This window comes from Saccopteryx bilineata, chromosome 6 (genome assembly GCF_036850765.1).
Source record: "Saccopteryx bilineata isolate mSacBil1 chromosome 6, mSacBil1_pri_phased_curated, whole genome shotgun sequence".
Taxonomy (NCBI): Eukaryota; Metazoa; Chordata; class Mammalia; order Chiroptera; family Emballonuridae; genus Saccopteryx; species Saccopteryx bilineata.
The window spans coordinates 116966751-116989880 of record NC_089495.1 but is presented as its reverse complement, the minus strand read 5'-3'; the positions used below and the strand labels follow the sequence as shown (position 1 = coordinate 116989880).

General features: G+C 39.1%; 2 protein-coding genes across 6 annotated transcripts in view; one reads left to right on the top strand and one right to left on the bottom strand.

The window, feature by feature from the left end:
- The window catches only part of NBEA (neurobeachin), a 740071-nt gene that overhangs the window by 227901 nt on the left and 489040 nt on the right, over nt 1-23130 (bottom strand). For 2 of the 5 annotated variants that reach the window (XM_066236595.1, XM_066236597.1), the window contains exon 40: nt 13389-13525. In XM_066236595.1, the coding sequence (XP_066092692.1) occupies nt 13389-13525 (137 nt within the window). Of the gene's footprint in view, nt 1-9013; nt 9072-9092; nt 9155-13388; nt 13526-14172; nt 14650-23130 lie in introns of those variants that run through there. The other 3 variants (XM_066236598.1, XM_066236599.1, XM_066236600.1) reach the window with 3 other exon arrangements.
- Nucleotides 9228-11354, top strand: MAB21L1 (mab-21 like 1). Its single transcript, XM_066237257.1, has one exon. The coding sequence runs from the start codon at nt 9747-9749 to the stop codon at nt 10824-10826; it is 1080 nt and encodes a 359-aa protein (XP_066093354.1). The 5' UTR covers nt 9228-9746; the 3' UTR covers nt 10827-11354.

Here is a 23130-nt window from a genome sequence, read left to right as displayed (position 1 = left end):
TTCAGTTGAAGAGAAGGGAAGGATGCATTCATTGTTCTTCAAAATTTCGCCAACCTAGTTTCTGGCCTAAAGAATCTGGATAATTTTCTCAGTAATTCACACTACCTGAGTTATTTTCAGAGTTCAAATACACACTCTAGTATGGTTGCGATGTCTCTCATTTAAGACTAGTACAGCATCCAAGGGTAAAGCATTGTAGACTATACAAAAATTTTAAAAAATTAGAAAAAGTATATCAGCTTTATTTGCCATAACTCTGATTTTTGTTTTTTAAAGATACAGATATTGAAACGATCATAGCTTATCATTTCATTCTGACAAGAGTTTAAAAGGTTAAGTTACTCTCGGAAGAAAGGTAACCCAGTCGCCTGCACAGCAGCTCGTGGGCTCTACAATCTGCATAGAGAGGGTATTTGTCATCATTAGCTGAGCTGTGACAGCTGGCACCCAGGGTGTCCCAAAATCAAGAAGTGGCAGAGACACTCTCGGTTCAGATTGCCATTAAGCGTAGTAGATTTCTTGAGGATCAAGTATATTTTTTGAAAAGATCTGGGATGTAACTAACAGCAGTGAACACATTTGAATCTTCCATAACATGGGTAATACAATGATAGCACATAATTAGCAGGTTGCCTCTAGACAACAAGATGCCAAATTCTAGCATGAATAAACATCCACTGCCTGCTCCTGAGAGAGAGAGAATTGTTTTCTGCACCCAGATAGTTCCAGCAGAGTGATTTCTTCAAGTCTGGATTGTGGTGATCAATTGATTAGGCATATTTGGGAAAACAGATTGAAGATGGACTAGTTCTCATGTATTTTAGATTTGGTTGAAAACAATGTCGCAGGAATGAGAATACCTAATATAGTCTCCATCCTTTTGATACCATGAGTATGAAATTTAAATCATTCACAGAGATGAAATACTCCAACTCTGAAGTATGATAATTGATAATAAGTATTTTAAAAATTAGTATTTAAAAAATGCTTCATGCCAAAGTTTAAAATCAGAATCTTTTAACCACATGAGTGTTACTGTGAGTCTGAAATAGCTATGGTTAATATACCCAGAAAAGAATTTTTGAAACTTGAAAATTTTTATAAATATGCTCGACTTGTTAATGCAAAACTATCTAAAGCAAAGGAAAGTTTAAATGAAGAAATAGGTTGATGAGAGCTTTAAAACAATAAGAATCTACAATCCCTTTAAAAATCATTAATGCTTGGAAACATAATCAATAACACTAGGTTTTATATTATTATGTTAACTAGTTTCCACAAATAAAACTAATTTTTGTGTTAATGTAAAATCTATGCAAATCCATGCAGTCATTTATCAGGAGAGCTGACAAGCATTCCATATTGGAGGGGATGAAGCTGCCTCCAGAGTGGAGGCAATTAATTATTTCGGTATTTTTTCTTCTTCTGTCTTGAGGCACAAAAGTTATCCATCCAGTTAAAACAGCAAATGAAATAAAGAGATTTTTTTTTTATTTAAACACATATGGCTTTTGCCTGCAATACTGATCACCACAAGGTCTACAGATGCCCGTGGCTAAATTGTACACTGGCAGATGCACACAGGGGAAAACTGGGCTAATGCAGCGTGGAGAGCAAAACAAATGAAGAACTGAATTTGCTAGTAAAAGAAGAAAAACAACAAAAAACCACACCAAACCCCCCAAACTCCATGTTTTTCAGCATAGCGAGTTATGCAACTTGCTTATAAAATACGGCTTTAGGTTGCAAAAAATTTAACCTTCATCTCTTGCAAAAAAATATAAAAATTTTTTTAAATAAGTGAAGGTGTCTTTATATACATGCATGGACATTATGTATGTGAGTGATGGAGCAATATATTTATATTTATACAGAGAGAATTGCTAGCAATTTTAAAACTTCTCAATTTCACAATTAAAAGTTCGTGACATTCAAAACTGCCACAGTATATTTGACTTGTTAAGTACTGTCAAAATTTCCAGTTATGTTTTAAAATCCATTTAGCTGCAATCTCTACAAGTACATATTATTGAAAATTGTAAGGGTTATTATGAAACAATCTTGCAGATGTGATATTACATTCTGGTGGTGACAAGAACCCTATATTTAGTAGCTGTTTCCTTTTAACAGGTTAACATAAAAAATGTATAGAGATCAATTCAATCTTTTACTCTCTGAGACACGGGGTCGTGTATGCGTGTGTGTTTGTGTGTGTGTATATACAGTCTGTATACACAGGCTACTTTGTAAACCATAAAACGATGCTTTAAGAGGATTAAGAAAGCAGTAACTTCTTTCTTAGTAGGCCTGTAAGCATGCACAGCATTAGAATTTCTATTCCAATTGTCCAATAAAAATATAAAACAAAATATTTAAGTAATTGTATATCTTGGGGGAAGAAACAGTAGAATTGTACTATTACAAGTTGTAAAAAGGCAAAATCCTTAAAAGAGCATATTAACAGTAAAAATGTTTACACTCCTAAAATTTAAGAATTATTTATAACCATATAAATTTAAATGACATTGTATATTTATACAAAATTAAGATTAGAAGCATATGTTCCAAGAATGTATATATATTAATTAATATGAGCTCTAATAGACTCTTTGGCCTTGTCCCACAACACTCAAAGGAAGAACTAATTTACCAAAAATGTAAAGTAAAACGTAATTTAAATACTGAGACGAGATTTATTACTCTAGTGACAGAGAGCTAGTATCATTACAAATATGTCTCAAATGTTGCTACCTTAACTGAAAAACCCGTGTCTCATTATATATTTTGATGTGCAAATTGTAAATTATATTCACAAGTTTAATACATACATTCATGCTAACATAACACATATTGGCAGTTCCTTTGAAAAATGGATCTTTTTCCAAGGGTTAATGTCACATATATTAAAATTAAACAATTTGTATGTATAACAAAAACTATAAACCTACCACTAGTATATCTGAAATATCATTTTATATTGTGCTTTCAGTGCTGCTCTGTGATTAAAAATGGCCTTAAATTAGAAGCATGCTGAATTCTAGGAAAGTAAAGGCATTTACAGTCTAAATAATTTTTGATAACAAACTAAAACACCTAAATATATATAAATGAATCATAAAATTTACAAATTAAAAAATAAAATAGGGGCATGAGGAAAACTTTTTCTGTGGCAATAGCAATGTTCTATATCTGTGACAAATAATGTTATGTGATTGTAAATATTTTTCAGAATTCATAAAATGCCATATTCATATGGAAAAAATCATAGAATAAAATACAACTGTATTGAAATTACACATGAATAAATGACTTAAAATAATAAAAAATATTTCACATAAAAATAAAATAACGGGTATTTTATTTCAATGGATTCACAATTTTTTATCAGAAACACTGTTCTTACACTTTGCTCTTTGTGCTTTCATTTGATCTAGATGTTTTGATAAAATGATTAACGTGTAGATTTAAAAATATTAACTATTTCTTAGTACTTTTGACTTGAACTTTTTGACAAATCATTATATGGAAAATTGTGTTTTTAAGAAATAGTACACATTTTTATAATAAAATATTACTAGAATAATGATAATAATTCATAAGTGAAAGATTTAGGTGATCTATTCTTAGATAATGTAATCTCTGTATCTACATGTAAAGGTATAATAAGAGTTCCTATTTATAAACTAATAACCTTTTCTTATAAATCATTTATTTTATTGCATATAATATACATGATAAAAGGTAATAGTCTTTTTTAAAGTAATTACCCTTTTAAATTATTACTCCAGTTACTGATCATTAAAAAAGTAAACCCTAGTTTAGAGAAATTGCTTTGTTCAATAAAAAATGAGCTGCAAAACTGTAAATTAGAAATAGCAAAGGTTATTTCAGACATGCAATTCCCGGAAGGTGATTATCTATCTACATATCTACATACCATATTTTAGTCTCAGGGTGGTGTTGAGTATTTTCAGTAGCTTCATCATATACAGTACAGGACAGTAATGAGAGCTATGTGGTCCTGGCTGACCCACTACAGATGTACAGATTAATAGATACTAATCACATCTGATTCCACTGTCTTCTCTATATGCAATAAAACTCCAGTGTACTAACAGTGCCAAGGATATACTATATTGCAAATGTTTGTAAATTCACATTAGTTATGGGTTAAAGAATGCCTGCATTTCATATAGGAAAGAATCATGAGTACATTAATCCTGTCAGAATATGTCTAGAATATACAAATAAAAAAATACAAGCTGAAATCTAGCAATATAAATTTAATTTTAGAGTTTATAAAAATAACAGTGATTTTCTAAAAGGTTTATAAGGAACTGGAATACTGGAATCAACAGTTGCTCCATAATACTCAATAAATGAGTGACTTGCCCAGTATCCTCAAATGTTTGGAAAGGGTTAGATAACATTTATGTATTTTGAGCAATAAGAAAATATTTTCATTGATAACCTCCCTCAATCCAAATTTTTCAGTTTACAGATGCAAATTAAAATGTTCTGTACTCTATATACACATGCAAATGAAGTTAAGAAACTGAGACAATTATCTAAATAATACAGCCTTTAAATTTATTTTTCTACCAAAAGAAAGGTTTTGGATAAGGACCCAGCATCACCTCAAACCTGCAAATCTAAGGGTGGTGGTAATTCTTGTAAAGTAAGTACACTCCCAATATCCAATTTTAATCTCAAAGCTACTTTTCAACATTTATTAGCACCAAGAACAAGTTCATTAGGCAACACCGCAGGAAAAATAAAAATACTCCCTACTAGGAATCTGACTGTATAATTGTGTACTCTAAGGATAAGGAAGACTGAGGCAACGGCCTTGATCAGTTCAAGTCAAGAATGAAGAAAATCATTTTAAAAAATTAACCACAATCATGAGGATGCTCTGGTTAAAGAAAAAACAATGAAATCTGAATTGTGCAGTGACCTCAATTTTCTGCTTTATTCGTCATGATCCCGATATTAAAATATAAAATAATTGTTTTAAGAAATCACTGAAACTTTTGAAGCGCTCAAGTTACTGTTTCAAGTATTATTACACAAGGAGTCATAACAGGAAGCAAGGTATAGATGCCATCAAATTAAATTACCAGAAAAGCTTCTTCTATTTTACTTTATTTAATGTGACATATAAAGAAAACCCTGCACAAATATCTGTCTTTAATTTCTCTAGTGTAAAAAAAAGAAATATATTGTGTCTGGCAGAATGAAACAGATGAAATAGCCTGGGTGCGTTTGAAAAAAGAAGAGGGGGGTAGAAATCAGATGCTTACAATGAGCCTTCAAAGCCACTCCAGCAGTAGGGATAAATAATTCAATAAACTCAACTTCATATTCTTTTTATCTCCCCAGTGTAATAAGCACATATTAAAAAAATAAAACTTTAAATTCATGAATACTTGTGAACAGAATAGCAGCCAGCAGATAATGAAAAAATACAAAACAATATCTTTGTGAGTATTTAACATGTGTGTGCACATCCTCTAACTGACAGGCACATTTTTTCAGATGAAAGGTCATGCGATTGCTTAAATTTATGATCATGTAATTCAAATATAAATTAGTTTTTTTAAACAGAAACTTTGCTTTTCTAAATTTGTCAACATAATAGACTTTTTCTTTAATCTTAATAATGTGACTGTTTACGCATTAATTTGTTTATCTCAGAGTATAAGCAGGTTTACAGAATGAGGATAAGTGATCTAGGAAATAGCACTTTGGGAAAAATATTTACCATTGTTATTCTGAATGCTTCAAAGTGTTAAAAGTCACTGTATTTAATTGTTTTATATCCATTGATTGTACTAAAATTTATGATAATGGTGAGCTTGTGACTTCTTTGTATTTTTTCTCTAAATGGTATTTCTTAAATCAAGGCTGCCTAGTAAACTAAGTAAAAGAAATAAAAAAGTCAAATTGGTTAGATCTTAAAATCCCAAATACTGTACAAATGTAAGCATTTCAAACTATCATTACAACGTGAGATTCTTGGGTTTTCCCCCCCTTCAATTAGATCAGTTTTCTTCAATTATCATTCTATTATTAACTCATGTCAAACATGCCTGCACAGCATACCAATGAAAACAATTAACATTTATATCCTAAAGCATGGGACACACACAAGCTTTTATTCTAGTACTAAGGTTATATTCATAGTAAAAAAAAAAAAGAAAAAGGAAAAAAAAAGAAAAAAGAAGACTTTGGTGTCATTCAAGTTGTTTTATAAAGTTTTCCCAGTAGTAAATAGATTTTTAAATTATCTCCTTGTGTTACATAATCATTTGAAACAACTAGTTCAATAGGTCAAATAATATTTCAAAAAAAATTTTTACTCTACAATAGTTAGGTGCTCCCACAAAACAAGTCTGTCCCCAAAACCTTGATTTAAAAAGGCTAAATTACACACACAGTCTATACACACACACACACACAATTTTGAGTTCCTCTACATAGGTTACTTCAATAAAAAAGAATTAAGGGATAGAGAACACACTCCTCAGGATGGTCTGATTTTTCCCTTGAGCAGTGGAGAGGTGTTGAGCTCGCTGGAAAGACTGAGAGCTCTAGAAAGCAATTCGTTTCACGTGTTCAGTATACAGTAATAGAAAATCACTGTGTTGCAGCAGCAACAAGCAGGACTTGCACTGGAGTGTCCTCCCAGGGTTCCAGGTTCACCGATGGCGTAAAGGCGGGTGGGTGCACCCCATGTTATGTAAATCTCTGTCAGCGCCCCGGGTGAAGGGTGCTGAAGGCAGCAGTTCAGCAGCCACTTCCCAGTGTCCTTGAAACAGAATGACTTCACTTTCCTGGAACACTCGAGAACTAACGAGTTTCTTAGTCCTTTTCTCACCATCCATTTTTCTTCTTCAAAGTGCGAATCGTTAGTGAACAGGCCCCAGTTAGACCAATTAGTTTGCACAGAGTGCTTCGGTGTTTAGTCCTTCGCTTTCACCCAATTAAGTCGCACAGTGAGCCCGTAAGATGCGCCACCTGCGCGCGCGGCTCCGGCGGGGCCGGAACGGTGCCCTCCGCGCCCTGCGCCTTAGACCGCCCGGACCGACGGCCGCGCCACGGTCCCCGCACGGCCCCCCGGGTCTCCGTGCTGTACGGTGTCACGTCCTCCACAGCCCCGGGTGTCTGCAGGTAGCTCAGGAAATGGAGGGGTGAGCTCTCGGCCAGGCGGCTGCGGCCGGAACCCCAGGGGGAGCACGGGGGGCGGAGGGTCCGCAGCGGGCTTCGACCCACTGCACGTGGGCCCGGGCTGAGCGGCGCGTGGGCAGAGCACGCGGCCTCCTGCGGACGCACAGAAACCGAGCACACCGAGTAAGGCTATATAGAATAACCGCTCGAAGAAATAAAGCCTGTGGGACAGTGAGCAGAGAGGAAAGGATGGCCGGGCAGTGCGGAGCGGCGGGACAGAGGGCACCAGCGCTGAATGAAGGACAGAGGCGGTTTTCCCTGGAGACCATGGCACACATCTCCGCCTTAGTGGCCGCGGATTCTCCGCTCTGATGTGCTTTCCCTTTCAACTGCCCAAAGGTAGCAGAGCATTCAGCCGCAGCGCGGGCCAGACGGGGAGGGCTGTTCGGGTGTTCCCGGTCCCTGCTCCAACGGGAATGGAAGGTCCTTGGGGAATGGAGCAGATGAATGCTGTAAGCCTCAAATCTAATGTACTATCTTAAGTTAAATCGGGATCTATCATTCTTAGATAACGAGAAAGTAAATAATAGGTGGCTTTGTGATGCTACAAGGCGCGCCAACCCCCACTCAAAAGCTTAAGTAAAAATTGGGGACCTTGAATAAGCCCTTGTCAAAAGTGGCTCGATAGGTGCCTACAAACCTGTTACGAGGAGTTAGAGGATTTCGCTGGAAATATTCTTAATTTGAAAGAAACCGCATCTAAATTAAAGGTAGGTGATTAAAAATCTGCTAGGGTTTTAAAACCACTGCATAATCCGAAGTAATATTTCTTTTCTTTCCTGTACATTATAAAGACACAATTAATACCACACACACACAAAAAGTTCTATATAATCCATTTCCCCTCCTATTTCAAGGTTCCATATTTTAAAATGTTGATTTCTTTCTAATTTTTCCAAAAGGATATTTAACTGAAAAACCCTGGATGGCAGCAAGTTAATTTTCTTTTAAAAATCTTAACCATTTTCCTGTAATCAAATAACATAAAATTATATAAAATTAGAAATGTACTGTCAGGTCACCACTAAGGACACTAATGAGAGGAGATATAGCCTTAATTATGCATCTGTAAAAAAGCCAGAAAACCCAACCCTACAAATTTTCAGGACAGTTATCTGCCAGTAGATCTCATTTCAATGATCTTTCTTGAACTTCACACATTGAAATACAGCTATGAATGCAATTAAAACTAATCCCTCCATCACAGGGATAATTGGTTTTTCAAATATTTCTACCAGTGCATACATAACTTAGTATACTACTACTTGCAATGTTGGGCAAGCCTGTCAAAGTACAAAGAGGGCTGCGGATGGGGGGAGGGGTGCACAAAACATTTCTTTAAACATCCTAATTTAAACTGGAGTAGACAACATCTAACACACTTAGCAATAATTTTAGGATTCCTTGCAACAACCGCAAGGAGGAACAAACAGTACTGCATGTACTGTTTACATGCAGTAAAACACTGCATCATATTTTAAAAAATCATTCTAACACATGGGATCATCCAGGAAGCCAACTTGCATATATATATGAAAGAACAAACTTTCAACCTGCATTTTTAAGACCTCGAGGATTACCAGACATGAATGATCTTCCTCTCATTGCAAGTCAGGGACTTTTGTTTTAGAAGACTCCACCTAGTTCACTAATTGATGCAGGACCATCGTACACCTGAATTTGCATATTTCAGCGGTAAAAAGACAAGCCGGATTTTTTCAACACCGAAAGAGAACCCACTTTGCCAAGTCTTTAAAAAACGTCAATATGCTTCAAGTAATACCAAAGCTGAGAGATTTCCTCTTGATTTCCAAAACTGTCTAGGTGGCCTGGGTGGGTTCCTGCCGGCAGCAGCCTCCTACCTTCAGTTCGTGTGCCTCTATCCTTGAGGGGGATTAATTAGCCGGGCTGGAGCTGAAGGAGGCTGTCGTGACGAGCCCAGTGGCGATTGGCCGCCAGCCTGCCTGGCCCTGCCTTTATAATTTCCACACGAGTGCATCTGGGCTCTGAGACAAACCGACAGCAGCTTCTTCTGACATAGACACACACGCACCCTCACCCTGACACACACACTCAGCACACTTTTCCTCCATCCGATGAACGGTCTTTACACACACAATGATTCTGGGGAAGCGTAAATAAACACTGAAAAAGGGTTGAATTATTTTGACTCCTGGAAGAGCTTTGCTGGGTACCCGCGCAACTTTTGTTTTTCCTAACTGAGAAGGTGATCTTTCCATGCGCCTTTCTCCCGCCAGGACTGTTAAAGGAGGAAGAGAGGCAGAGGCAGTGGGGAGAGCAGTGTTTTCGCTTTAAGAGCGGCAGGGCGCGCCGAGGCACACGGAGGGGAGCGCGGCCGCCCGGATTCCGCGGCTGCGCGGCGGGACTGGGACCGGCGGGAGACTCTCCGAGCGCCGCGCCGTTTCTGCACGGAGTTGGCTCCAGCGCTAGCAGCCGCATTGGATCCCACAGCCTACTGCGAGACTCCGGTGTACAATCCGGATCTCTGCCCCAACATGATTGCGGCCCAGGCCAAGCTAGTGTACCATCTCAACAAGTACTACAACGAGAAATGCCAAGCCAGGAAAGCTGCCATCGCCAAAACCATCCGGGAAGTCTGCAAGGTCGTGTCCGACGTGCTCAAGGAAGTGGAGGTGCAAGAGCCCCGCTTCATCAGCTCCCTCAACGAGATGGACAACCGGTATGAGGGCCTAGAGGTCATCTCCCCCACCGAGTTTGAGGTGGTGCTGTACCTGAATCAGATGGGGGTGTTCAACTTTGTGGACGACGGCTCGCTACCCGGCTGCGCGGTGCTCAAGTTGAGCGACGGGCGCAAGAGAAGCATGTCCCTCTGGGTGGAATTCATTACTGCCTCCGGCTACCTCTCCGCGCGCAAGATCCGATCCAGGTTCCAGACGCTCGTGGCTCAGGCGGTGGACAAATGTAGCTACAGGGACGTGGTCAAGATGGTGGCGGACACCAGCGAAGTGAAACTGCGAATCCGAGACCGGTACGTGGTGCAGATCACCCCGGCGTTTAAATGCACCGGGATCTGGCCGAGGAGTGCTGCCCACTGGCCGCTTCCCCACATCCCCTGGCCGGGACCCAACCGGGTGGCGGAGGTCAAAGCGGAAGGGTTCAATCTCTTGTCCAAGGAGTGCCACTCCCTGGCCGGCAAGCAGAGCTCTGCGGAGAGCGACGCCTGGGTGCTACAGTTCGCCGAGGCGGAGAACAGACTACAGATGGGGGGCTGCAGGAAAAAATGCCTATCCATCCTCAAAACCTTGCGGGACCGCCACCTGGAACTGCCGGGCCAGCCCCTCAACAATTACCACATGAAGACTCTGGTTTCCTACGAGTGTGAAAAGCATCCCCGGGAGTCGGACTGGGACGAGTCCTGCCTGGGCGATCGGCTCAACGGCATTTTGCTGCAACTCATCTCCTGCCTGCAGTGTCGGCGGTGCCCTCACTACTTCTTGCCCAACCTAGACCTGTTTCAAGGCAAACCCCACTCGGCGCTGGAGAACGCCGCCAAACAGACGTGGCGACTGGCGAGAGAGATCCTGACCAACCCGAAAAGTTTGGAAAAACTTTAGGGAACAGTTTCATCAGCAACCAAACGTGATTGCTCTTTTCAGAGTCCTAATTACGCGTACACTTGTTCGATTCTTAGTTAATATCCCACTTGACAGTTCGATCTCTTCCTTAAAAAGGAATAAGGATACAATGTTTAGGCATCATCTCATCCAACCCTCCAAGGGGAGAAACACAAGTGGGGGAAGCAGTTACATACAGGAAAAGAAAAAACACAAACCCACAAGTATTAAGAGGCTTTTTTACAAAGGATTTCATAACTCCCTTGAAAAGTACACAATGACACCGGGAAAACGACCGGCTGTAACAAGCAAGACCACAGGGAACACTCTGCCTGCCTATCAAAGGATTATAGCAATCCTGGCCATTTAGGTGCATCTGTCTGTGAGTCAACACGATTTGGATATGCATCTGAAGGAAAGTGTAATGTATATTTTCATTTGTAACAAATAATTGTGATCTCACATTGTCTTTGAAGTGTGGATGTTGGTGTTTTGTGATTTGGTGAACAGAAGTTAAATTACCATTTTTGGATACTTCCGAGACATTTTCCACTAAAAAAAAAAAAAAAAAATACCATTTAAAGGTAGATTTCCTCCTGGAACTTTAATCTGTCTTTGAAAGTGTCTGAACTTTGAAAAGTTTACATTTTGTTTCAAATATTTTGCTTGTTCTATATCTAACATTCCATAAGTATACTTGAAATGTTATTTAATTATATTCAAAGAAATCTGAATTCAGCGTATATAATAACGCTTGAATATCTGAATTATATATTTGAAAAAATGCACTTGAAATACACTGGATAATTACATTTGTGATTTAGATTTTAATTTCTGTTGCTGGTTTTTATTTAACTAGAAGCTAATAAATGAGGTAAAAGTTGTGTCTCGCTTTAAATTGTTTTTCTATAAAAAGATGTAATACTTCATTTTGAAAATTAATCCCACATTAATATTTTAAACATTTTGAGAAGTGTGCTAATGAAATCATTAAAAATAAACCTTACACCATTTTTGAAGAACTATAGAAGATAATGCTCTGTTCTCAGTTTCTAACTTACTTATAAGATTGGTTCTTTAACAGACAGAATTTATATCTACTCATGAAAGCTTGCTCTTTTTGGTTAGTATTCATTTTTTGATGATAAAAGGAAAAAATATCATGACAATAAAAATTGCTGAGTTAAAAATCAGACTAACTCACAGAAAATGAACTTAAAGTCATGATAAAATTTTTGAAATTTGTAAATGATAACTATGCTAATAAAATGAAGATAATTTCTAACCTTTTAATGTAAGACCTTTTTTATGCAGTGTTCAAATAGCCTGAATAAATTAATTAGAAACCCCAAATTATTTTTTACTTCACAGGGCTAATGATAAAAGCATAAAGACAAACTTTAAATTATTTAAAGTCAAATACAACTATATTTACAGTCATTGGTAAAATTTAATTCTTTTGGAGCTAGACGTGAGAGAAGTCATATAACCATCCTTCAGAGAGTATTTTAATAGTCAACAAGTGTGAGAAAGTCTAATCACCTATGGCCTTAAGGTTGTTAGTGAATTCAAGTTGGGGTAAATTTTTAAATTTCAATTGCTATTCTACAAATAGCATTTTATAATGCTTTATTTCTATATAAAATTAAATATAAAGAATAAAGTTCTGGATCTAGAGGAGCATAGGTCTTTGACTATTTTAGAATTATTGCCTCTGAAAACTAAAAGAAAATCTTTGTAAAATGATTCTTGAATAATCTATCATGACACTTCTGTTCTTGAATTCTTAACTTCAGAAAATAAGTTTACAAATTGCACAGTAATATAGAAGTTAAAATAATAAAATTAATTGCAGAATAAAGTGTAGAGGTATAGAACTGCCTTAAAACTCAGGTTTTAAAATCTACACAAGATAAAATAAACATATATTGATGCATTTCAAATCCTCCAAATATTTTTTTCTCACATTATACCCACACAAGAATACAAACTTGAAACATCTTAGCACTAGTATACACTATATACATACATTTTAAGTCAGTTTCTTTTCCTCTTAAATGCACATGCAAAATCCATTCTTATTTCAGGAGATGAAAAATGGATGTAATAATGGAGATGAATTTATATCTAAATGGTACCCCCCTTCGTGCAGTTTCCTTACAACCTTTCAATGAATATCAATTTACACTGCAATCTACACTTTTGGAAATTCAAAGTGACCTCAGAAATTTCATAAAACCCTTCCTGGTCTCCGTACAGAGACTGAGATTCTGTACCCCAGGGACTTGGAAGCAATTGGCTTAACTACCAGATCTGCCCAAATGCACACAAAGGTACTCATAAACAGACTGTTAAAATGTTCCTGCTCTGGTAATACAGGACTTAAAATCCTTAATATAGTCTTCAATCCCATAAAAGAAAGCATGTGTTATTTCATTTATTTTCCATGAGAAAAGATGGGAATCTATTCCCCTCCCCCACTGTCATTTAAAAGCCAGCAAAATTGAAAACCATTTCCTGCCACAAAGCAACCGGCACTGTAGCGGAATCACTTTAACTCACTTTTGTGTCGACCTTTTTGAAGGCAGGATCATCCTCATCTACCTCGAAGTAGATTTCTGTCGTGGTGATGGAGAGAGTCCCTTTGGCTACCACCACGGGAGCAATGAGCTGGGCAGGCGTGCTGAGAACCACTGGGCCTGAAAGACAAGGACACCAGAGTCAGACTGAGTCTCTGTGACCTCTGGCTCCCTCCCAGAAGGGTACCATAGGTTTTTTTTTTTTTTTTTTTTAAACATGCACTTAAAAAAATGGTGCCTATATTATGCATCAAACTCCTTTTTGTGAGATAAGGTCTGCTTATCCTATACAATACCTTACAATGAGACCCGAGATATATAATTCTATAAAAAACCCAAGAGATCAGAGAACAGAATAAGTGACCCTTAACAAGCGAGTTTGCAACCTCCTCCTAGAAATACTACAAGGCTGGTGAAGCGCTGTCATTGACCAACTTAAAAGTGCAGAACGGACTCCATAAGCCCTAGTGTGCACGAGCACCCTGGCTGACCGAGGCCCTGGGCAGTCAGCAGTGTCCGCAAGAACCCGTCGTTGCGTGGAGTCGGCCAGCTCGGCCGCAGCGTCCCCCCAAGGGCGGACTGCAGGGTGCGAAGCGGTTGGGACGGAAATACATAAATTCTACAGTGCTAAAGGGTTTGCATCTGCAAGGCAATTGATAACGGCACCCCGAGGCGCGCCGCCTACACATACACGCGCACACGCGGGCATTAAATACATTTCTGATGTAGGACAAAAAAAGGGAGATCGTAGCAGTGATATTTCTCACCGAGAATCAGTCAAAAAGTGATGAAATTGTACGACATTTTGCACCGAACAAGTCTCAGGAAAGCGTCCGAAAAGTTGTTTCCCAACTTTTGAAACTGGAGGGATCAAGCTGCAGTAAAAGATATTTCTAGACAGTGTATCTATTAAGATGCTTCCTTCAAACCCCCTCGATCGAGTTAGGGTTGAAAATTACTAATTGCACATATTAGAACATTTAAGTAGGAGGGTGGTCGCTTAGCTGCTCCGGTAAGACCCCCGAAGGGGAGGCGTTCTGCGCTGCCCGGATTTCAGAGACTGCAGACGAGGAAAGCAGAAATACCGTGGGTTCTCCCGTAGCACGGGCGCATTCTAGTCCCTTCCACCCCCTGAACCCCACGCATTAGTCAGTCTCAACAACACGGAGAGGCGGTAAAGAGGGGGTCGCGGGAGCGCAGACCCGGCCCTCGGCCACGGCTTCTCGCCGAGAGCGGCAGGCACGGCCACGCGCGCAGGCCGGGCCGGGCTGCCGTGCTTCCGGGACCAGTACGCCGGCTGCCGGCAGTGCCCGCACAAAGCCTGCCGCTCCGTTGTCGGGGGCGCCGCGAGGCGTGGGCCCGCTTCCGTCCCGCTTACGGGTGTGGATACCCAAGGAAGCACAGTGTCAGTGTCTGCTTGCGTCTCGACCGTGGCCGTCCGGCCGGACTCAAGCACGCTGAGTTCTGCCGTTTATTGTGTGGCTGTCCCCCCGGAGCCCGCGCGGGGACGCCAGGTCGCCTGGGCCGCGGAGTAGGGGCCGCTGCGGATCCGCGAGGTTGTTCTTTGCAAAGGGCGAGGCGGTCGATCTGAAGCACCACTTTAAAGGCTCATCAATCTTAATCTAGGTTGCTCAAGTAATTATGCCCGAATCTCTTGTACGATTACAAGTGGATTTGGGTTTCTATTCCCCAGGCCCTCCTTTGTGTTTATTGGAGGGTCTGTGCGCGCGCTCGGCGGCGCCCCGGCCGCCCGCGCCCAGCTCGCGGTCCCCAGCGCCGGGCCACTGCAGCCGCTCCCTTAACTCTTACAGCGCCAGGGCTCCTCGGTCTGCCACTCTCCAGGTTTCCCTCTGAAGACGTCCAGGGCGTTTCCGCTCCACTGGGGCGAGGGGAGAAAGAAGGTGACTGGGTCACATCACAAAGTGTCTTATATATCCCTCACTGGGCCTTGTTAAATAAAACCTTAGGAAAGTCTCATTCTAAATATACAAGCTTCTAATTTCTGGTTTCATAGAGATTTCTGGCATTTGCAGTCGAAGAGTGGTCAAAAAATTTTTTTAAATGGCGAACTGCCTCTCTTAATAATTCAACATATCCAAACAATTAAATTGGAAAAAAATCACGAAACAAATTATGAAAACCATACACACTGATTTACTGAAATATATTATGAATTTCAAGTACAATTGCATAAAATTCTAACAGGGAACACATTTTCACTACATTTCTCTGCGTTTCTGAAAGGACACTGTACTTCCTTTTGCTTTACTCCAATCTTGTTCTATTGAATTGATATTTTCTGGAGCTTTATAAAAAGGCTTCAAACAGATCCTTTAAGAAAGACACCTCATAAAATACTCAGATTTAATAGTGTGTCATTTTTATCCTTGTCCTTTGGAAATCTCCAATTACAACTTCCAATTCCATAGCAAGTTGAAGGAGCACTGAGTCTTTTTGTTGTAGTCTTCAGGAGGCAAACCAGCCACAGAGAGAACACAGAGTTAATCCACTACAGCAATAGAAAGGGGATTATGCTTTAATCCCTTTTGGGAGAGCATCATGATTTTGGAGATCTGATATTAAAATGTTTACATAAGGCATAATCACAAACCAGCAGACCTTCCTTCTGAAAGGTGTGGCTATTTGAAAGCCACCATCCCTGTGCAAATAAAAATAGTTCCAAAAAGGCAGTATCTCCCATACCACAGCAATGGTGATACAGCAGGTTCTGCTCTAGAAGGTAACTTGTAAAAAACGTAACCTCCTAATTTTGCTTCAGTGAGTTGGAAACTGAATGTAGATGTATCCATTCCAATCATTACAAGAGCAATAAAAGGACAATTTAGAATGCCCTCAGCATGCATGTAAGTAAAGTAATGAATACTAAAGTACTGCTAAACAAATGCATGGGACAAAACCTCGTCGCCTTCTGGATGCCTGCAATAGTTTAAAATTCCACTATCTAAAGAGGTTAATGAAAAAAAACCTCACGTAAATGTCATCTATGTTTTAGAATTGGGACTATAATGTTTAAGAAGGAAGGATATGTTTGAAAGAAGTATAGGAGTATTACTTGCCAATTATTTAAATGTTAATTTAAAATCTGAACTAGAACAAAGATCAGTTCCCAAACATACATGAAAAGAATCTTTAGAAGAATAAATTCTCTTAGAGGCATACAATCTTTAATCAATTGAGATGGTAAATTTAGAGTAGAAAAAAACCATGTTTTATCTTTGAAAAGATAACTATTTATCAAATGTATTTTAAAGCAAAATGATAAAGAAACTTGTGGGTTTGCATTTACTGAAAACAAAATTCTAAGTCTAGATATGTTAAGTTCTTAATAGAACTTTATAGTTTACAAAGTTTCTTTACATAAACTGTCAGTAGTTCAACAGTCACAACTTGGAGCTATGATGTGTCAACACCCTTTTGCTAAAGACCACAAGGACTTGTCTCTAGTTGAAAAAACTGAGTTTATTGCTTATTAGAATGAGGGACAATAAGAAATGGGGCGGCTTAGTAAGAGGGTATTGGAAGGACTTTCTGTGGGCTTTGGTTAAATGATATTGTGAAGGATTCAAGGAAGGATGCCGGACTTGACTCTGGATTGGGCTCTGTCAGGAAGCAGGGTTTATTCTATGATTGGGTATCTTAATAAGTCTATTTTTAAAATCTTATCTAAAGGGAGGGAGGACTAGATCGAGGCTAATGCTGCAACTGGCAAAGCAGCAGCAGGCACTCATACAACTAGCTGGAGAGGGGATGCTGGTATTTAGGTGTATGCAGGGTGACCTTGTCTTGTCTGTGCTTAGACAAAACCATAAAGCTGGGTTTTTTTGCCTCACATCATCACGTGACCTTGTCTGATGTTGGTGTTCAGTGAGGGTATGTCCAAAGGACAATACCAGATCCAGCCCAGCTCCCAGCAGTACCGAAGCCTCCTCTGAAGGGTCAAGCCTCTTTCCAGAGGTCCGGCTGCATCCTTTTTCTCAGATACCGGAATTCATTATTTGGGGAGGGTCAAGAGCATTCAAGCAATTAAAAAGCAATTAATGGCAGTTAGTTTTTCAAAGTTAGATTTACAAGTTCCAAAATAAACTGCAAAAAGAATATACTTATATAGGGACAAAGAGTTGGAAGTTAATTAAAATTGGCATCGTAGTTGATAACTTTAACTTGGCAAAAAAATAAGAGTGTACATGAAATTACAATGTATTTTAGAATCACTTGAATATTTTCTAAACTTGGTTTGATATTAGTAAAAGTTTTATTACCTATATGTATTTTCTGCACTCTCAATTACTTTGAAACCACATGTTCAATTTGTTTTTGGAACATGTAAAAAAAACCTTTTATTTTAGGAAATAAACATGGGATAATCTTTGTAAAATTATTGAACTTAAAATTCTTACATTATTTAGAAGAAATAACACTGGAAATCCTTTATTTTTAGTGCAAAAGAATATATTCCTCCAAAATGACAAAAATATAAGGAAGTAAATTTTTTCAATTATTTCTATTATGTGATAAAATTTGTAGGAAAATAACTCACAGCCTAAGTATCTGAACATACCGAAAATATTTATCATTGCTTTGGATTTATATTATTTTCCCCATAGAATTAAAGAATTACAATGCTTCAATCTCAAAATAACTTAAATTACTGAAGAAATAAGAAAGTTGTAACTTTGTTTTAGAATCTCAGGGAAACTTTATGAGGCATTAAGAAAACAGACAAGTTTGTGTTTGTGCCTGGGAAAAGGGAACTTAGGGCGAAAACACTGCAGACAGTCTTCAATGGCTATCACCCAGGAGAGTTCCCTTGGTTTCAGGCATTTGAAAAGCCTCAAGAAAAAGGAAACTATAGTAATACAACCTCCAGACTGTCACTCTGTTCTTACATGCAGACTACTGATAGTGGTCTAAGTATATTAGAACAATAATCCTTGGAATTTTCAAAAGCTTTTCTTTTTTGAAAATATTTAAAGAACGATTTTGTTTAAACTAGGAAAATATAACCTGAACAACTGATAGAATACATACCTCAGAAGTTATGAATTTAGTCAGTATTGTCTCCTCCCTCCCAATTTTGCACACACACCCAAAGCTATTATAAACACTCTATAAACCCAAATTTGATACTACAAAGCTCACCATGCTGCAGTAATGGCCTCTTTGTGCCCTCTAGTGACTTCTTAAACCTAATCAATCCTTAGATTGAGATTAACAATAACCAATCATGCCCAGAGTGCACTGGTTTCCTTAGATTAGTCCTGTACAAAATGAGACAAGTGCTTAAGAATGCACATTAATATTTTCAGATCTGAGTAAACCAACCTTTGGTAAAACTCAACCTACATTAGTCTGAAACAAAACCGGAAGAATGGAGCCTTTCTAGGAAGAACTGAAGACTTCATTTTCAAAAAATATCTGTTAATCATGGTAGAACATTTATTTTTGCACTAATGTCTAAAATTACATCTTATTTACCGTTTATAATAAATTTTAAAAAGTACTCAGAGACAATCTGATAGGTTCTAACTTTAACCTACCGTTTATGATTTTCAATTTATTTGCATAATAAACCAACACAAATTGTTAAACTTAAAATCCTTAAATTATTAAGAAGAAATAACACTGGAAATCCTTTATTTTTAGTGCAAAAGAATATCTTCCCTCCAAAATGAAAAGTAGTTGCGTATTCCACAGCCAATAAATGACTCTGTAAAAGAAAAAGCTTACAAAGCATGTATACTATAAGCAAAATATCACTGAGTTATTTTCTAGCACAAAAACATACTAAAAAAGAAAAGACAGTTTTAATGTTCATTGTAATCATTTGCTCTGCCTTTTCATTCAATAGGTGAGCCAGCTGACATTTGTGTTTCTAGTTATATCATGTTTAGTTCAACATATGGAAAACATTTTTTACTTTCTGGAAGAGTATTGACTCTTTTATGGCACTAGGATATCAGTTAATGATGGAGAAGAGTAAATTCCTACTAGAGTAGATGAGTGAATAAACCCGAGGTGATGATTTAAATCTATCAGATGAGGACTCTGTCTCTGCAGCCCTTGGACAAAGTGCCTTTAGGTTTCCACAGTTTTCTGGGCACGTCTTTATTGTATGACTTCTAATATACTGAATATATGTGCTTAGGAGTCTGTTGCTCCTGGCTGGCATGAGCTGCTTGAAGACAGAGGTATTAACTTCTTCATCTGACAAAGTATCTGTCACAGAGCATGCAATCTGTGTCTATGGGATGGAATACAGAAGATCACATACACCATTGTCATATGTATGTGTCGTAGTAAAAAGGTTGCTTAGAATAACAGATTACAGCCTGACCAGGCGGTGACGCAGTAGATAGAGCCTCGGACTGGGATGTGGAAGGATCCAGGTTCGAGACCCCAAGGTCGCCAGCTTGAGCGTGGGCTCATCTGGTTTGAGCAAAAAGCTCACCGGCTTGGACCCAAGGTCGCAGGGCTCCAGCAAGGGGTTACTCGGTCTGCAGAAGGCCCACGGTCAAGGCACATGTGAGAAGGCAATCAATGAACTAAGAAGTCGCAATGCGCAACGAGAAACTAATGATTGATGCTTCTCATCTCTCTCCGTTCCTGTCTGTCTGTCCCTGTCTATCTCTGCCTCTGTTTAAAAAAAAAAAATAAATAACAGATCACATGTTTTATGTTTTTTTTGTTTTTGTTTTTTGTATTTTTCTGAAGCTGGAAACGGGGAGAGACAGTCAGACAGACTCCCGCATGTGCCCCACCGGGATCCACCTGGCACGCCCACCAGGGGGCAACGCTCTGCCCACCAGGGGGCGATGCTCTGCCCCTCCCCGGCGTTGCTCTGCCGCGACCAGAGCCACTCTAGCGCCTGGGGCAGAGGCCAAGGAGCCATTCCCAGCGCCCGAGCCATCTTTGCTCCAATGGAGCCCCGGCTGCGGGAGGGGAAGAGAGAGACAGAGAGGAAGGAGGGGGGTGGTGGAGAAGCAAATGGGCGCTTCTCCTATGTGCCCTGGCCGGGAATCAAACCTGGGTCCCCCGCACGCCAGGCCGACGCTCTACCGCTGAGCCAACTGGCCCGGGCCCATGTTTTATGTTTTTATGGAATTGATTTTAAATTGTTCTTTAAAAATATGAAAGATACTGCATTTTAGAGAAAGCATATATTTAAGAATCTGCTGCAAACCAGTGAGAGTTATAACATAATTGGCCACTTCAGCTGTGTCTCTCATGCATTCTATATTTTTAAATAGCATAATTTCATAACTGTCATATTTTACCTAGTATGTGAGTTGTTTCCTATTTGTAAATTAAATGCTGAGACATAGTTAACTCAGCATTCATTCATTCATTCATTCATGTAGTCAACAAAAAAAGATGCACCGTTTTGGGCACTCTGAGAGAATGCAGTAATGTATATATAATATGTGAGTTTTACCCACAAGGAGTTTATACTACAGAGTAAACATTAAGGCAGGCAGGAACAATTTTGACATAAGGGCGAGAGGGGTTAGCTAAGTATTGTTAAAGCACTTATGAGATAGGACTGCTGTTTCTATTTTACAGATAAGAAAATGAGACTGAAGGAAGTAATTCAGGGAAGGTCATACAACTAGGAAGTGGTAGAGACAGGATTCAAACCTGTTGCTATCTGAGTTCAAAGCCAGGGCATTTAACTGTTATGTATATGGCCTCCCCCAAGAAAGGGGCAGAAAAAAAATTACATTCACAAACTGATGATTTCCAGCCCTTTCTTGGGGGGGGGGGCAGGGTGTAGTTAGGACTGGATGAGGCAGTGACATCTGAAGTGAACTGTGATGGATGAGCAGGGTTAGCCTGGGGCGGGGTGAGGGCGCAGAGCATCACAGGTGGGGAGAGCTTGAACAGGAGAAAACTCGACTGGCCAGTGATTAGGGTATAAAGGGGAGCAGTGAGACAACACTGAAAAAACACACGGAGCCTTGAGTGTCAGACTTTTTAGGTTAAGGAAACAAAGATTAAAGCTAGGTGTCATAGTGTAGAAGAGCAGTGTTTATCCTTTTTTCAGTCACATATCTCTGAGAAGATGATTAAATACAATATATGGCCCCTTCCTGGAAAAAAATCATAAACATTTGTCCATCTGATTGTATAATTAATGAAGTATTCATATTTTGGAGAAAAAATGAAATTTTGTCATTTATCTTGATGCCTTCCTCGTCTAAAGATTTTCCTGCCTCTGCATTTATAAATTTTTTCCAGTTTCAGAAAATATATCTTTCACCTGATCAAACCAGTTATTCTTTCCCCCTGGGATCTCGTCCTCCTGTCCCACCCCTTCCAGCTCCCGCTGACCTCTGTCTCTCTCCTTCTCTGTTAGGCTTTTGGACGTAGCTTTGTCCTTAGTTCCTCACTCCTGTACACTCCTTTTGCCTCATCCTCTGCTTAGGCCATGGTATTAGAAGTGCTCATATTAATTTATAAATTAGAGACTTGAAAAAGTCTATCCAATTAAAAACCAACCCATGTGACATTTTATATTTTAACCCAGAATTTTCCAAGCTCATTGAACTATACATTTTCCCTATATTAACTTTATTTCAAAACCTGTGTTTCCAAGGAATATCAGTTTGAGAAACACTGAACCAGAGCTCCTTGGCTTCCATCCTCTACGGTTCCCCTTCGGCCTGGCTTCCACTGTAGGGCCCTTGACGGGCTCTCTGTTGGTTGCTGCCATGTCAGCCTTGTTCCACAGGGGATCTGACTTGGCCTACTGCTCTTCTCTTTACATATTCTCACTTTCCTCAGGTGATCTCTGCATTTTTAATTATGAATTCCATGGCAAACTTGGTTCTCAAATTTCAAACCTTTATTATCCATTTGAAAATGTGGGGTATCCAACAGAACAATCTTCATTCCTCTCTTCCCTAAAAACATGTTTTTTTTTCCACATTCCCAAATACACTTAATAGCTTCTTATATCATTCTTCTCCTAGACCAAATTTCCCTCGTTCTCACTCGCCACAGCTAGTCAATTATCAGCACCGCTCACATAGTACCTTCTCAGTGTCTTTGTAGCTGTCTTCTTCTCCTCCCTCCTGTCACCACCAACTTAGTACAGACTCTCTTCACCTCTGGTTTGGACAATAGCCTTTTACTCCAAATCTGGGGTGGGGAGAGGGCCTTTTATATATTTTCAAATATATAAAAATTGGATCTTATCATTGCCTGACTTTATATCACTGTCTTGCCATAGCCTTCAGGATAAAAATCCAGATTCCTCCAAGCACATAAAACTTTCAAGTAAGTGCCACAGCTTTTATTTCAGGACTCTCTGCCTCATCCTTCTACCTGAGTAATTTAGAACAGTAGTTTCACACAGAAGGTGATATTTTAGAAAATGATGTTTTCCACTGCCTGTAACAACTCTAAATCTTTAAATTCTTTTACTTATGCTTCCAGACTCAAGATAGGAAAAACTAGAATAGGAGGGCTTTCTGGAATGCACATGGTGGTCCAGGACCTTGGTTTACATTATCCATGACTTCCTTTGTACATCTAGGTTGTTTTCTCCTCTCCCCATTATCTGTTCTTTCTCTAGACACATAAGTTTAACCACATGTGTCTTCTTTTTTTTAAATGAGAAGAGGGAAGATAAACAGACTCCTTCATATGACACGACTGGGATCCACTCAGCAACTCCAACTGGGGCTAGTGCTCAGACCAACTGA

What these genes read in the sequence shown, in the direction of transcription:
- MAB21L1 (XM_066237257.1), top strand. Translation starts at nt 9,747, where the DNA reads ATGATTGCGGCCCAGGCCAAGCTAGTGTACCATCTCAACAAGTACTAC.